Here is a 17,500-nt window from a genome sequence, read left to right on the forward strand (position 1 = left end):
AGGGTCGTGCCTGCAAGCTTGGACTCAATGAGAACTCCTGGAGTCTGCACTGCTCTGATACCAGCTACACCGCCTGGTACCATAACCAGGACACTGACATACCAGACCCATCAAGTTCCCGCAGAGTGGGAGTGTATCTGGACTGGCGGGCAGGCACTCTGTCCTTCTACAGCGTCTCCTCTGACACACACACACTCACACACTTACACACATTCCACTCCATGTTCACTGAGCCCCTCTATCCAGGGTTTAGATTTTGGGCTGTGAGTTTTTCAGAGTGCTCAGTGTCACTTTGTCATGTTGTGTAGGCTCCTGTCCTTCCATAGTTACGCCCCGTTCATCAACATAAACTTATCAAAACATTTACACCCTATTCATCAACATAAACTTATCAAAACATTTATGTTCCAATTTGACATTTTTTTTTTCCCTTTTTTGTTTTGTTTTAAGAAAGCAGTGACTTGGTTGTGAACAACTCTAAGCCAATCATAACTGAGTGATCATCTTCCAACTCTCAGCAAATTATGATTTTTTTTTTATATGTACAGTATTAATAAATTATTATTCATTATATCATCTCTTGAACATGTCTATTTCAGTTGGACTAAACCATAAACAGTGGTTCACCTTCTGAAATGTTCCCTTCAGATGAATGTGTATTCTCAGGAATTATAAAGGGAATTCAGGACCAGCGTAGGATGATGTCACATTGATGTCATGTTTCAACTGTCCCCAACCTGTGTCTCTCACACAGAGAATAATCACACAACTGTCCCCAACCTGTGTCTCTCACACAGAGAATAATCACACAACTGTCCCCAACCTGTGTCTCTCACACAGAGAATAATCACACAACTGTCCCCAACCTGTGTCTCTTACACAGAGAAAAATCACACAGAGAGAAATCACACAGAGAAATATCACACACACACACACACACACACACACACCATCCTCACAAACACACACACACACACACACACACACACACACCCATACATGTCTTTGCAAAGGACAGAGTTTCATTCATAACTATTAGAAATTCTTTTAATAATGAACACATTTGAAGTGATGTACAATTCATAAACTCCTTTACAGCTATAGCACAAGGAGAAACACAAAACACAGTGCAAATTCATTGATTTGAAAAAAAATAAATAAATAAATAAAAAAATAGACACACACACAAAACATAAGAAATGCTGCCACACATGCCTTTAATTTGATTGGCTCACCACACAGGTTAGTAAATGTTAACAACAAATACTTTTCAAACCAGACTTAAGACTCATCTGTTTTCTCTAACTTATGGATAATATCATTTTGATTTGACTTCGTTATAGACATGTAAAGCTCTTTGAGATTATAAATAGTCATATTGGGCTGTAAATAAACTTGCATTATTGTTATTATTATTATTATTATTATTATTGTGATTATTATTATTATTATTATCAACAAATACACCTCATACACTAGTAAATGCTAACAACAAATACACTGTGACAACTCCGACTCCTCCACCCTCCAGTTCCACCATTCAGAGATCGGCGTCGCCGGTCTACTAATCACCAGCCCATTTTAGACTCCTCCCCCCTCCAGTTCCACCAATCAGAGATCGGCGTTGCTGGTCTACTAATCACCAGCCCATCTGCTCATTATCTCTCTCACCTGTTTTCACCTGCTACTCCCTGATTTCTTCTTATATTTATAGCCCTGGCCTCCAGTCTGTCTTTGCAAAGTCTTCACGTCCGTTGTGATTACTGAGCGTGTCCACTGTATAGCTGTTACTTCCATACCGTGTTCATGTTTTACTTAGTACTTGTTTGTCGTACCTACCTGTCTGGAGGACATTAAACTTGCAGCCTGCCTTTTGAGGATTCTGACATACACCGTGTGGCGATAAGAGCCATGTCTCCTTATGATAAAATATTTTTTTAAAACATGGCGTCTGCATACGGGTCATGATCATTGTCTATAAATACCGGCCCAGGTAACATTGTGCTCTCTTCCTCACTTCCTCTACCTGTTGTGTCGCACCTGTGCGCTCATGGTATACTTTGGGTGGCTGCGCTTAGCTGGTTGAGTTGTAGAGAGAGCGTTTTTTTTTCAGTCTGCGGCATTTGAATTCTTCATTTTCCATCGGTAAGCCGTGATCATTCTCTGCTTACGATTTTATTGTGAATTTTTTTTTTTTTTTTTTTTTTTATCGTATTTAGCAGGTGACACGGCAGCGGTGGGGCAAATCTTTTTTTTGTGAGTCCGGTCCTATAGTGAGCGCTCATTTAGGAAGCGTAACCTTGGGTTACTGCTGAGGTTTTCTCCCGGAAGGGTTTTTACCTTGGGATAGCTGTTCTGTTTTTTCGTTTATTTAAATTTTGTTTTTTCTTTTTACTTTCCTATGGCGCTGGTTTGCCCAATTACTCACGTGTTGAAATTGTATTTAATGTCACTATGTTACGGAAACTCTAAAAGTCTGAATACTGCGTGTATAATTTTGATCTTAAAATTGTTTGAAATTGTTTCGTTTGGAAGCAGGGGCTCAAAACAGACCTTGAAGGAAAGGGGTTTTCCCTTCTTTTGCTTTTTTTTTTTTGGTTTTCGTTGTTTTGTCCTCTCTTCCCCAACTCCCTAACCCGAAAGAGACTTTGTTACCGCGCACCGACTAATGGAATACAACCCATCTTTTGAAACTTGTGGTCTGGAATGTATCGCGTTAGATAAATAAATAATTAAATAGCTGTGTTTGGTTTACTATAGCGAAAGCCAGAATCATTCATATTTATTATTGTAATACATTTATCTTTGACTCTGTCTGAGTGGTGGTGGATTTCACCTGGCGCCCGAACAGTTAAAGAATTAAAACAGTCCCACTACTGTCACGACCTCACGCATCAGTAACTGCTAACAAGATATACCAAATACATATATGAGATCAGGTTGTGTAATGTACTGCAGCATTTAGATAAATGTGTTAGAGAGATTGTAACATTTTGTGTGTGTGTGTGTGTCTGTGCACGTCCGTGTGTGTGTGTGTGAGAGAGAGAAAGAGAGCTGGAGCAGTATTTCTGAGTGTAAATATTTCCTCTGTGTGAAATGTGGTCTGTCCACACATGGCTTTGCACCTGTGTGTGTTCAACGCATGAGAGCACACCTGTGTGTCTACTTATAGAATTTAAGTGTGTGTGTGTATGAGTATGTGTGTGTTAGTGTTCAACTGTACAAAAAGTATCCATTTGTATTTCTTGGTGTGTATTTGACGGTGTGTATTTATCGGTGTGTGTATGTGTGTGTGCACGTGCACATTCATGTACTAAACAGAGTGAGTCAGAAAGGCTAGTGTCCATTTGTACAGAGACACAGACACACGGAGATGCATATAAACACTTACATATGTGCCTGTATACATAAACACATTTACATGTAAAAATACTGGCCCTCTCTTGGTGACCTGATTTTGTTTAAAGTTTGGTAGACAAAGGAAAAATGGAAAATTTATAATGGATGGGTTAGCAGTCAGGTGATAGTCAAGCTTCTACTGGAAGGGAAGTTCTAGAGTTTAGGGTACTCTCACATAACAGGTGTGATCTGACAGGATCTTCATCCTCATCCTCATCATCAGTCTCAACGCCATTTAGTCTCTAAGCACATTCAGTACAGAAACCCCATATTTTCATAACATTTATAAACATCATTCAGGTCAGTACAGAGAAATCACATACTTCATAACATTTATAAACATCCTTCAGTTCAGCACAGGAAACCCCATATTTTCATAACATTTATAAACATCATTCAGTTCAGTACACAGAAACCCCATATTTTCATAACATTTATAAACATCATTCAGGTCAGTACACAGAAACCCCATATTTTCATAACATTTATAAACATCATTCAGGTCAGTACACAGAAACCCCATATTTTCATAACATTTATAAACATCATTCAGGTCAGTACAGAGAAATCACATACTTCATAACATTTATAAACATCCTTCAGTTCAGCACAGGAAACCCCATATTTTCACAACATTTATAAATGTCAATCAGTTCAGTACAGAGAAATCAAATATTTCAAATTAAAGTTTGTTAACATCACTTTCTGTCTTTGCTCCTCAGTGCTGGACTTTTGTGAATATCACACACCTTAACCTTTTTAACGTTTCTAATGTTTTACAGTGTCTTTAACAGAATTACTGAATCAACACGACAAGTGATGCGATCTGTTATAAGTCCAAGCTTGACTCATTAGAGAGAATCAGTCCCCAGAGGTACCTGTTTCCATATCTGTAGAATTTAGTGGTGTGTATATATAAATGCAACCACCATGCAGAGACATCATTCTATTCTATCTGACACAGAGACACTGAGGAATTGTAACTCCATATCCCAAACCCTGCATAGAGGGGCTCAGTGAATGTGGAGTGGAATGTGTGTAAGTGTGTGAGTGTGTGTGTGTCAGAGGAGACGTTGTAGAAGGACAGTGTGCCAGCGAGGCAGTCCAGATACACTCCTATTCTGTGTGTGTGTGAAGGGGAAGCAGGTATGTCAGTGTTTGCTTTGTTGTGCCAGGCAGAGAAAAAAGATTCATAGCAGAACAGGCTCCAGGATTTGTCGTTACAGCCAAACTCACAGTCATCACCCTGTCCTTTTCTGCTGATACCTTTATACATCATTCCAATGGCCGCGTCCCCACTCCACTCAGCCTCCCAGTAACAGCGGCCTGTCAGACTCTCTCTACACATGACCTGGTAACGGGCATCAAACCTCTCTGGATGATCAGGATACAGCTGCCTGACTCGGATGCGTGTAGCCTTCCTGTTCCTCTCAGATAGAAGTAGAAATGGTTGTGCTGTTTTTGGGTCGAGTGTGAGGTGACAGGCATCTGCAGAGAAGAAGAGAAGTTATAAGAGACAACATATAACAAACTCTGCGTCTGTGTGTGTTTATGTCTATGTATATAAGAGACAACATATAACAAACTCTGCGTCTGTGTGTGTTTATGTCTATGTATATAAGAGACAACATATAACAAACTCTGCGTCTGTGTGTGTTTATGTCTATGTATATAAGAGACAACATATAACAAACTCTGCGTCTGTGTGTGTTTATGTCTATGTATATAAGAGACAACATATAACAAACTCTGTGTCTGTGTGTGTTTATGTCTATGTATATAAGAGACAACATATAACAAACTCTGTGTCTGTGTGTGTTTATGTCTATGTATATAAGAGACAACATATAACAAACTCTGTGTCTGTGTGTGTTTATGTCTATGTTTACTCACATTTTCTTGGTCCTGGTTTCACCCGAAACTCTCCTCCATGGTCCACCCTGTGGAAAGACGGACAGCAGATAAGTGTCTCTCCCTCTCTCCCTTTTTTCTCCTTCTACCTGTGTGTTGTCTGTCTGTCTTTCTTTCTTTCACTTTGCCTGATGTCACTGCCAGTATGCCTGCCAAAGGCTCACTAATATAAATATGTGTCTATAGATTCACATTTGTTACAGCTATAAATCTGCAAAAGTCTGCAAAACCTTTGCAATTTGTAAATGATTCACAAAAAATTCACATTTATAGATTACCTACACCCTGTATTAAACAGAGAAAGAATTACAGATATACAAATGGTAAATCTATAATAAATGCCTGAAAGCTATAAATAGTCTCAAAAGTACATGGGAAAATAATGATGCCAAATGTGCAAGCCATCAGACACACACACACACACACACACACAGACTACACTGACTTGAGTGTGTTCAGCTGACAGTGTGGATCCTCCAGTCTAGCCAAGAGCAGGTTCACTCCTGAGTCTCCTGGGTGATTGCAGCTCAGATCCAGCTCTCTCAGGTGTGAGGGGTTTGAACTCAGAGCAGAGGCCAGAGAAGAACAGCCTTCCTCAGTGACTGAACAGCCAGATAACCTACAGAGAGAAAGACAGAGAGAGAGAGAGAGAGAGACAGAGAGAGAGGGAGAGGGAGAGAGAGAGAGAGAGAGAGGGAGAGGGAGAGGGAGAGAGAGAGAGAGAGAGAGGGAGAGGGAGAGGGAGAGAGAGAGAGAGAGAGAGGGAGAGGGAGAGAGAGAGAGAGAGAGAAAGACAGAGAAAGAGAGAGAAAGAGAGAGAGAGAGAGAGAGAGAGAGGGAGAGGGAGAGAGAGAGAGAGAGAGAGAGAGAGAGAGAGAGAGAGGTTTCTTTCTGATGGGTCCTGTGCATTTATCCCAACTGACATTCAGCTGAAGAGGATTCTTCATGAGATCAGAGGGTCACCATGTCTTCCAGCTAAACACTAAACAGTTTCAAATCATCAGTGTGTGCTGATAAAACACATTTGATTCTCTGGTATTGGAAACCCCTTTAGGTCCCATCTCAGTCTCTGTAAAGATGACTCTATAGTGAGGCTGTGTAAATGCCCTGACAGTGGACTTAATGATAACCTGCTAGTATAAACTATAATAATCATGACAAGATATGTAAATTATATTTTTCTCTTAACCAAGAGGACATTTTATTAAGTTCACCAATGTTCATTCTGAAGGTGAACATCTAGTATTCCACTGATTGATTTCACAGACCAGTTACTAAGTTTAGCAGCATAGATAATAAGATAATAAGAAAATGAATTTAATTCTCTCATCCATGTTACTGCTCTTCAGATTACTGCTTTTATTAGTGAATTCAGCCTTTCAGATGCCTGGGCTCTCTCTAGTTACCAATGTAACACACATGCATTAAAGACATAATGTCTCTCTAGTTACCAATGTAGCACACATGCATTAAAGACATAATGTCTCTCTAGTTACCAATGTAACACACATGCATTAAAGACATAATGTCTCTCTAGTTACCAATGTAGCACACATGCATTAAAGACATAATGTCTCTCTAGTTACCAATGTAGCACACATGCATTAAAGACATAATGTCTCTCTAGTTACCAATGTAGCACACATGCAATAAAGACATAACAATGGCTATTTTTCAGGCTCTGGGTAACAGAAGCCCTAGGGTCTGAGTAAGGGATTCAGTTTGGTAATTTTGGAATGCAACCCAAAAGTGATTTTCATTACTTCCAAGAGTGGCCCAATTGCAAAACAAAAGAGGTGACACTCTGGAACTTTTGTGGCATGTGGTTTTAGACAAAATACTGACCTCAGTATGTTCAATGTGCATTGAGATTTTTCCAGTCCCACACAGAGCAGCTTCACTCCTGAATCCTGAAAGTCATTGTTACTCAGGTCCAGTTCTCTCAGGGGACAGTTTACTGACTGTAGAACTGAGGCTAAAAATGAACAGGACTGTTCAGAGAGAGACAGAGAGAGAGAGAGAGAGAGAAAGAGAAGGAGAGAACCGTGACTGGTCACATAAAATCAAAGTCTTGCTACATCTTTATGTCCTACAGTAAACACTGTTTCATTGTCTATGCTGATAAAACACATTTGTGATTTGTGGTTGTATAACATTCAGAAATGAATGTTATGTAATTAAAATGCATTTTGGTTGTGGAAAAAATTCCTTTGATAGTGAGGTAGTGCAGGGCAAGGGGTGAAGGAGGAGGGTGTATGTGAGACATATATCAAACAAGAGGAAAGGAGCATCTAAGGACACAAACTGCCATATCAGTACTGATAGACATGCAAGTACTACACTACTAAATACAGCACACTCAAATAACAGCTCTACTAAATACAGCACACTCCAAAGAACAGCTCTACTAAATACAGCACACTCCAAAGAACAACTCTACTAAATACAGCACACTCAAAGAACAGCTCTACTAAATACAGCACGCTCAAAGAACAGCTCTACTAAATACAGCACACTCAAAGAACAGCTCTACTAAATACAGCACGCTCAAAGAACAACTCTACTAAATACAGCACACTCAAAGAACAGCTCTACTAAATACAGCACGCTCAAAGAACAGCTCTACTAAATACAGCACACTCAAAGAACAGCTCTACTAAATACAGCATGCTCAAATAACAGCTCTACTAAATACAGCACACTCAAAGAACAGCTCTACTAAATACAGCACGCTCAAAGAACAGCTCTACTAAATACAGCACACTCAAAGAACAGCTCTACTAAATACAGCACGCTCAAATAACAGCTCTACTAAATACAGCACACTCAAAGAACAGCTCTACTAAATACAGCACACTCAAAGAATAGCTCTACTAAATACAGCACACTCAAATAACAGCTCTACTAAATACAGCACACTCAAAGAACAGCTCTACTAAATACAACACGCTCAAAGAACAGCTCTACTAAATACAGCACACTCAAAGAACAGCTCTACTAAATACAGCACACTCAAAGAACAGCTCTACTAAATACAGCACGCTCAAAGAACAGCTCGTGACACAGACTGTGGATAGAGGAGAGTGTCTTGGTAGTAGCCTTTTTGATCGATTGAATCTCACTGAATACATTTTGGTATCAGGCATGGCCACAGATGAATAAAGCTAAAAGGGTGAATTGTTTGGATTTAGGATTGGATGAGAACAGCTTCTGTGGTGGATTTAAGATTGGATGAGAACAGTTTCTGTGGTGGTGTTACGTCCCAGATGGTGAGTTGGGTCTAGGGGTATGAAGCAGGGACGTAGCATAAAGGAAACCCACCACCAGTGTCGGATTGGGACGGTGCGAGGGAAAAAACACACGGACACGGGAGCAATGTACAACAAAAAAAGTGCAATGTATTAAAGATATTTACAAAGTGACAAAAGAATATTTACAAGAGTATATATATATACAGAAATATTTACACATGAACACGGAGAGGGGAGAGAACTATAGACGGTGCCAAAGGAATGAACGAAATATAACAGAAACCACCCTAACTGCCTACGGAAACACACACGTAACTACGAGAAACTAAAAAGGTGGCAGAGCCAAAATAAACCTAACTACACTCACTGCCTACAAAACAGAACATACAATAGTGGCATCCGCCTCTAACCTAACCCCTATACACAGTTAACTCCTAGCGCGGGGATCCCCTTCTTACCTGTTCTTCTCCCCACGCCAATCGAAAGCAACCAAAACCAATCTGTAATCCAAATCCGTAGTCAATAATAACAAAAGTCAAACACGATATACAGCGAGTAATTAGAACACAATAGAGCACAAGCGAACGCAAAACGAGACTGAAATCTACCACAGCTAACAACTGGCATCTTTAAATTTCCGCGCCCCATCTCCGGTTGGCCATCCGACGAGGGGTGCTCCGTCTTGGTTGGCTGGCTGGGAACACGGAGGTGGGACGCAACACCAGGCCAGGTGGGGAGTGGCAGCTGTTCGCGCCACCGCTGGATCCCTGCATCAGGTGACAGGCGAGAGGAGCGAGAGAGAAAAACAAAACACAGGACGCAGCAAGACGCAAACACACACACAAACGCGCCGCACGTAACAGGTGGATTTAGGATTGGATGAGAACAGTTTCTGTGGTGGATTTAGGATTGGATGAGAACAGTTTCTGTGGTGGATTTAGGCTTGGATGAGAACAGTTTCTGTGGTGGATTTAGGGTTGGATGAGAACAGTTTCTGTGGTGGATTTAGGGTTGGATGAGAACAGTTTCTGTGGTGGATTTAGGCTTGGATGAGAACAGTTTCTGTGGTGGATTTAGGGTTGGATGAGAACAGTTTCTGTGGTGGATTTAGGGTTGGATGAGAACAGTTTCTGTGTTGGCTTTAGGGTTGGATGAGAACAGTTTCTTTTTTTGGATTTAGGGTTGGATGAGAACAGTTTCTTTTTTTGGATTTAGGGTTGGATGAGAACAGTTTCTGTGGTGGATTTAGGGTTGGATGAGAACAGTTTCTGTGGTGGATTTAGGGTTGAATGAGAACAGTTTCTGTGGTGGATTTAGGGTTGAATGAGAACAGTTTCTGTGGTGGATTTAGGGTTGGATGAGAACAGTTTCTGTGGTGGATTTAGGGTTGGATGAGAGCGTAAATGAGGGCACTGTACAGTAGTCTAACATGAATAGTACAGTGTCAAAAAAAAAAAGAAGAAGAAGAAGAAGAAGAAGACAAAAGCTGAGTCATTTGGGGCCTTGTGTGACATGGTAGTGAATGACAACAAAGCTATGGTTACAGGCTGGAATGTTCCAGGCTCTCTGAGACTCACTGTCATTGCACTGTAGTGATTTACTAGCATCCACAGGGCACCAGTACAGTTGTATGCAAATCAGCAGTGGGACTGGTTCCAGGGGAACTGGTTGTTCCACACTGAGTGAATTGGGTGAATATATAGATCACTAGAGAGCACTTGAAACATATGTCTATGACAAAGCAATACTGTGTTTTTTATGTCCTGAGCAATACCGACCTCAGTATCTTCAGTTTACAGTGTGGATACTTTAGTCCAACACAGATCTGCTTCACTCCTTCATCCTTAAGGTCATTGTAACTCAGGTCCAGCTCTCTCAACGTTGAATTTTTTGAATTTAGAGCTGAAAGTACGTTTACACAGGAATGTTCCGAGAGTTTACAGCCAGCAAGTCTAAGGAGAGAGAGAGAGAGAGAGAGAGAGAGAGAGAGGTTTCACCTGAAGAGAGAATTCTCTGCAACACATCTGTGTATGCGTGAGACCCCCATTCTCATTAATTCACGTTATGGTTAAATACCTTACGCTGTTTTTACATTGCTTGATATCCTTGGCACACAACATGTTGCTGATATCACATTAATAAAGAATAGCTAGTTAGTGGGGGTTTTTTTTGGGGGGGGGGTCTCTTTTAGTGATCCTTGGCATGTGCATGAATGCACAAATGTGAGCCAATGGTCTTTGTAACTGTGTTGTCATTCTTAGCTAATGCTTCCACCAAAATCTGTTCACATTATTTTTATCAGTTATTATGCAGAAAAATAATGAATACAATTAATTCCTTAGGTTAATAATAACAATAACCTAGACAGGAAGTTATATGTGTAGTTGAGAGGAAACTTATATTGTTATATTGAACATCTGTTGCGTTTTTATTGCCTATGAATATATTCATGAGTATATTCTTTTCTCCCTTCATCCTGTGAGACCAAAGACATGTACAAAGTAAATACACCTCACTTCAAACTTATGTTGTTTATTATACTTGCTCGAAAGATATGATAAAGCTCAGCTCTCTGATTCTACCCGAACTCTGTCCACCCGGACACCGTGACAGAGGGACCTCCATACTTTAGTAAGTGTACAGCTTAAAAAAATTATTGTTTCTCAAACATAAAGTAATACTGACCTCAGCATCTCCAGTTTACAGTGTGGATTCTCCAGTCCAGCAGAGAACAATTTCACTCCTGAGTCCTGAAGGTCATTGTTACTCAGGTCCAGTTCTCTCAGGGGACAGTTTACTGACTGTAGAACTGAGGCTACAGCTTCACAGGACTTCTCAGTGAGTTTACTGTCATTGAGTCTGCAGGAAGGGAGACATTGTGTGCGAGAGACAGAGAGTAATTGTTGAATGTCTAATTGGCTGTGTGTGTCACTGCAAATCCACTGTCCTACAATAAACACTATCACATCATCAGTGTGCAGTGATAAAACACACTGAGTTCCCTGGTATGAGTCTCCCTCAGATGTAAACTGCTGGAACAGGAAGACCAGTAATTCTAAGCTGCCTTCAGTTAAATACTGGACTGCTGTTTGCTGTTAGTTCACAGTAGCCAAGGTTAGATATAACTGTCTGATTTTCATCAACAGTGTAAAACAATTTTTTTCCAAGCAAAAATATTTCCGACATTTGATAAAGGCTCCAGTTTACTGTACCTTATTATATATCATTTACACCTGGAAATTGAAGAAACTCTTAAATTTTGACATTTGGCACAAATAATGGTAAATGTGCTTTCCCCCCCTCCCCCCAAGTCATTTTTGTCTGTTTTAGAAGCCCTAACCTCCTGTGTCAATTGAAAGCCGTACTGCAAAAGTCAGTAAGTAGGTAACCAAACCTCCAGTTAAAATAATTAGACCATACTGTTATCTTCTTGCTACCACAATTTTACTTATGCATAGGCCATTCTGACAATAACCCATTGTCATGTGTAACTGAAGGAAATATATCATTTGTTTTTATCTTCTCTTGGCAATGTCTAGCAAATCAGTATTTAGGCAAAGGCAACTCTTCAAACCAAAGAGGGCACTTTGATGAACATTAGACTGGGTGTTGCTTAAATATACCCAAGGTACTGGTAAACACCTGTTTCATATTAACAAGACCCTGGCAGATGCTTCTCTTGTTTAACTGATAAATTACAGAGAATATTACTTGGAAAATGTAAAAGACAAACTTAAGATGGGCTTTGTAAACTTTCTGCCAGAGAACTCCTGAATGACTGATCAGCCGCTCTGACTTCTACTGTTACGACTTTTCCTAAATATGCCCTGACTTCTGCCAGAGCACTCCTGAATGAATGATCAGCTGCTCTGACTTTTACTGTTATGACTTTTCCTAAATATGCCCTGACTTCTGCCAGAGAACTCCAGAATGACTGATCAGCTGCTCTGACTTTTACTGTTATGACTTTTCCTAAATGTGCCCTGACTTCTGCCAGAGAACTCCTGAATGACTGATCAGCCGCTCTGACTTTTACTGTTATGACTTTTCTTAAATATGCCCTGAATTAACTTTTTAAATCAACAAAGATGTATGATTTTTCTGGCAAGAGTGTTCTGCTTTGGTATATTTCATGAACATAAGATAAGAGTACAAACAAATGATTTCAATACTTACAGAGCGCATCTGGTGTTTTTCAGCACTGGTAGCAGTCTCTCTAGCACTTCATCTGATCCTCCGTACTTCTTCAGCTCAAACTTTTCCCAACTGTCCTCTGACATCAGCAACACAAAGGCTAGAGCTGACCACTGTGTATTTGAGATGTTCTCCCTTGAGAGATTTCCTGAGCTCAGATGCTTCTGGATTTCAGACACGAGTGAGTCATCTTTCAGTTCATTTAGACAATGGAGAAGATTGATGGCCCTCTCTGATGAGATGTTCTTGTTGAGTTTCCTCTTGATGTATTTAACTGTCTCCTCTACTTTTTGTCTTCTGATTATTGCTCTTGGCAGTAATTCATTCAGGTTTTTCTGATTGAGCTCAACTGAGAGACCCAGGAGAAAGCGGAGGAAAAGGTCCAGGTGTCCAGTCTTACTCTTCAAGGCTTTTCTTATTGCAGATCTGTGGAGGTCTGTTATGTTCTTGCTTAGCCATTTAATTCTGTTCCTGGCAGTCTTTCGCTTAAGGGGATTCTTTTTTTTGCTGCAGTGTGAATGAAACACATAAATAGCAGCAAGGAACTCTTGAACACTCAGGTGTATGAAGCTGAACACCATCCTCTCAGAGGCTCCCTGCTCTTTACTGAATATCTGTGTGCACACGCCTGAGTACACTGAGCCCTCACTGACATCAATGCCACACTCTCTCAGGTCCTCCTCATAGAACATCAGATGACCCCTCTCCAGCTGACGGAAGGCCAACTTGCCCAGTCTCAGAATGATGCGTGCAGCAGGGTACTTCTTCTTAAAGAGATTTGTTTGGTCAGATTTATACTTCTGCCGCATGAGATTCATTTGGAGAATCAGAAACTGAGTGTACATCCCAGTCAGAGTTGTCGGGGTCCCTTTATTAGTGCCGTCCGCGAGCATTGGCTGAAGCACAGTGGCTGAAATCCGACAGAAGACTGGTATGTGACACATGATATGGAGGATTTTTGATTTCTTTACGTGTGAGACCACTTTGTTGGCCACTTCCTGATCTGTGGTAATGTGTTTCCTAAAGTACTCTTCCTTTTGTTCGTCACTGAAACCTCGTACTTCGGTTACTTGGTCTATATACATCCGGGGGACCTGATGGGCTGCTGCTGGTCTGGAGGTTATCCAGATAAGGGCAGAGGGAAGCAGATTTGCTTTGATTAGATTTGTTATTAGAGCGCCCACTGTGGTTTTCTCATCGACCTTTTTCACTTTCTCTTTCTCATGAAAGTCAAGAGCAAGGCGACATTCATCAAGCCCGTCCAAAATGAACATGACTTTACCCTCACCCGGCGGAAGAGCGTTGAGATCACCAGAATCCAAGATGCACTCATGAAGCAGTTCTATCAAACTGAACTCTTTATCTTTCATTCCATTCAGCTCACGAAAGGAAATAGGAAAAATAAAATCAATATCCTGGTTGTTTTGTCCCTCTGCCCAGTCCAGTATGAATTTGTTCACAGAGACAGTTTTGCCCACTCCAGCCACCCCTATTGTCAGCACCTTTTTGTTTCGTCGTCTAGTGTTGGACTGGAGTTCGAAAATGTCACTGCATTTGATGGGCCGTCCCCCCATGTTAAACCCCTTGGATGATGCCTCAACCTGCATAATCTCGTGTTCATGAATGACTCCTCCAGTCTCATCCTCCACTATAAACAGTTCAGTGTAGACATCATTTAGGAACTTTCTATGGCCTCTTGTTGAAGTGCCATCCAATATGTGCTCATATCTCTGTTTCAGTGTGTACTTGAGTCGATCTCTGACCTCCTGGTACACCGGCGCTGCTGGGTCACCTGAAATGGAATGGTCCAATGAGCTGTACACTAATACACAGCATACGGTCATGACACTCATACGCAACATACAGTCATGACACTCATACACAGCATGTAAAACTCACATCCTCTTTCTGCGTCGGAAACATCGACAGATCCATCAGTCTGATCTCTGGGTGGTGAACACTTCCCAGATCAGTCCCGCTGTGTGTGAGTGAGAGAGAGACAGACATGCATGGTATGAATTTGACACAGAGAGAGAGACACTGTATAAATGTGACAGGAAGAGGCACACAGACACAATATAAATGCTATAGAGAGAGAGAGAGAGAGAGAGAGAGAGAGAGACTGCATGGATGTGACAGAGAGAGACACACAGACACTTGGTACAAATGTAGCAAAGAGAGAAAGAGAGAGAGAGAGAGAGAAAGAGACACTCAGACACTGTATGAATGTTAGAGAGAGAGAGAGAGAGAGAGAGAGAGAGAGAGACTGCATAGATGTGACAGAGAGAGACACACAGACACTTGGTACAAATGTCGCAAAGAGAGAGAGAGAGAGAGAGAGAGAGAGATAGACAGACACTGTGCTTATACTGTGTAAAATGAGTATAAGTAATATTTTCATCAGAACAAGGTCTACTAACCAATCTAGTGTAAATTGATATGGATATGACATTTTATCCTGTGCACATGTCTTTTCTGAGGCGCTCCTGAAGTTCTACTAACAATGGAGGTATGTATACATCTTGAAAACTTTTTCCTTAAGTGTTTATCATAAGTTGGGTTTGAAGACAACATATAAAAATGAGACACATTTCTACCTGTTTTGTTTGATATATTACCTTCCCTGAGTTTACTCTCTAACTTCCCAGCCAGGTTGTTCTGCTCCATCTTCCTCAGGATGAGCAGTGTGATCTCCACAGCATCTCTTTCTTGGTATGTCTCCACCATCTTATCCACTGTGTCCTGTACATCAGCATTCTCCAGCTGAGCCTTTGGGATGTGAGAGAAGCCTTCCAGCGCATTCTCTCTAGTCAGGTACCACTGAAACCTCTTCAGTTTATCTTTGTCCAGCTCATCTAGAGTGGTCAGTAGCAACTGAGAGGTATTCACCATCTTACATGACTGGACATGATAGAAAAATAAAATGAAGAAACTTAATGATGACTTCTGAAGTAAACATAATGATGACTTCTGAAGTAAACTTAATGATGACTTCTGAAGTAAATCAGAGGGGTGCACTTTGCATATTTCTCCCAAAATGTCAGGGAAGAGGCTTTGAAACAGACTACAAAAGACAACTATAATAAACAGCAACAACAAGAAAAAAGCAATAATAATTATTTGAACCTTTCATCATATTATCATATAGACATTGTGATTGACTGAGGAGGGTTCATCCCTTACCTTTCCTTCCAACACTAAAACCCAGCTGAGAGGCTGCAGACGGAAGCCACTAAATCACTGGACACAAACTGGCCCCCTGCAGGTGAAATAATGTGATCCTAAGTCACACGAAGTCATGAACAGCATCTTAACACACAACAAACTTAAACAAAACACACCAAACCTAAGCACAGTCCGCCGCCAACATTCACACAGCCATGTACGGTATGGCAAACATTCACACAGCCATGTACGGTATGGCAAACTCATAGTCTTTCTGCCTGAATGTTAATTGGCTGAAATGTGTTCCACGGAATCCCAGTTACCATAAACTCATTTTCCTGTTTGTGTGAACTTTATATTACTACACTCATGTCCTGTTTGTGTGAACTTCATATTACTACACTCACGTCCTGTTTGTGTGAACTTTATATCACTACACTCACGTCCTGTTTGTGTGAACTTTATATCACTACACTCACTTGCTTGGACAATTGAGTAACTTTCTGTCAACTGGCAAAAATCATTTAGACAGCACCATCTCTTTACCTGGGACTGTTTGTAATGATCATTTTTTTTTAAATAAAAGTATTAAAATACATTTTAATGAAAACTTTTCAGTGGTGTGAAATAAATAAGGCACATTTGCATGGCGTATATATCGTTATTAAACTCAGCCTATGTATCTGTAAATTGCGTTTTAGATTTAGAGAAAGTGAAAGAGAAAGAATGAGAAGGAGAGTGCCTTCTTACTTCAAAATAAAAGTATGCAAGAGACAGTATGTAAACATATAATGATTAAATCCTTAATTCACTCAGACATATTCTAAATGGTATCAAAGAGGGGTGCAAAATTTGCCTTTAATAAAGACACCCAAAACAAATGACCACAGAAGTTCAGCCTCTGTCTCTATGCCTTATAACATGAAGGTTTTTATAGATTTACTCAGATCAGTTCATCACACAGAATAATTCCACTTACGTTTCTATCAGGTCCACACAGTGGGGAAATACAGCAGCATTTCGTCGGTGTGAAACATTGTAGCTCTTTGTGGGAAAGGGCCGCTTTATGTGGAATCCAGTGAAACGAGTATAGCTAAATGCCTGTTCTTGAAAGGCTTTAGTTTATAAAGACATCACTGGCATCTGATCAAAGCACGTCACACAGTTCCATCATGCGGTCCCTCACAGACTCTGTCTGAGAAAGGAGTCGGAGATTTTGTAACAGGTTTTGCTTTCATTTCTTTTCAAACCTGTTCTTTGTCTCACCATTTGTTTTTTCAAGATTTCTACCTTTTGTCTCTATTGTTTCCTCATAGCACTGAGACAGATTTATGTTAAGAGACTAAGAACATAGCACATAGCAAAGATGAATTCATAACGCTAACCCTAGCCATAACCCTAACCCTAACCCGGAGAGAACTGGACCTGAGTAACCCTAACCTTAACCCTTAGAGAGCTGGACCTGAGTAACAGTGACCTTCAGTATTCACAATGTAAACTGGAGACACAGAGAGGGCATGAAGTAAGTAGAGAGGGCATGAGGGAGTATGTGTGTGTGTGTGTGTGTGTGTGTGTGTGTG

General features: G+C 40.6%; 2 protein-coding genes across 2 annotated transcripts in view; one reads left to right on the plus strand and one right to left on the minus strand.

The window, feature by feature from the left end:
* Positions 1-3,638, plus strand: part of LOC115817093 (NACHT, LRR and PYD domains-containing protein 12-like) — a 15,877-nt gene extending 12,239 nt beyond the window's left edge. Inside the window, exons 8-9 of the mRNA XM_030780339.1 lie at positions 1-247; positions 3,596-3,638. The exon at positions 1-247 is cut by the window's left edge and continues 246 nt beyond it. Coding sequence (XP_030636199.1) covers positions 1-247; positions 3,596-3,638 — 290 coding nt within the window. The remainder of the gene's footprint in view (positions 248-3,595) is intronic.
* Positions 3,639-4,345: 707 nt separating this feature from the next.
* LOC115817483 (NACHT, LRR and PYD domains-containing protein 12-like) lies at positions 4,346-15,647 on the minus strand. The gene is made up of 7 exons (XM_030780792.1): positions 15,374-15,647; positions 12,738-14,577; positions 11,247-11,420; positions 10,340-10,513; positions 5,756-5,929; positions 5,293-5,339; positions 4,346-4,887 (listed from the first exon to the last, which is right to left on the minus strand). The coding sequence occupies exons 1-7, from the start codon at positions 15,645-15,647 to the stop codon at positions 4,346-4,348; spliced, it is 3,225 nt and encodes a 1,074-aa protein (XP_030636652.1).
* Between the last annotated feature and the right edge of the window lie 1,853 nt (positions 15,648-17,500).

The sequence above is a fragment of the Chanos chanos genome, chromosome 7 (genome assembly GCF_902362185.1).
Source record: "Chanos chanos chromosome 7, fChaCha1.1, whole genome shotgun sequence".
Taxonomy (NCBI): domain Eukaryota; kingdom Metazoa; phylum Chordata; class Actinopteri; order Gonorynchiformes; family Chanidae; genus Chanos; species Chanos chanos.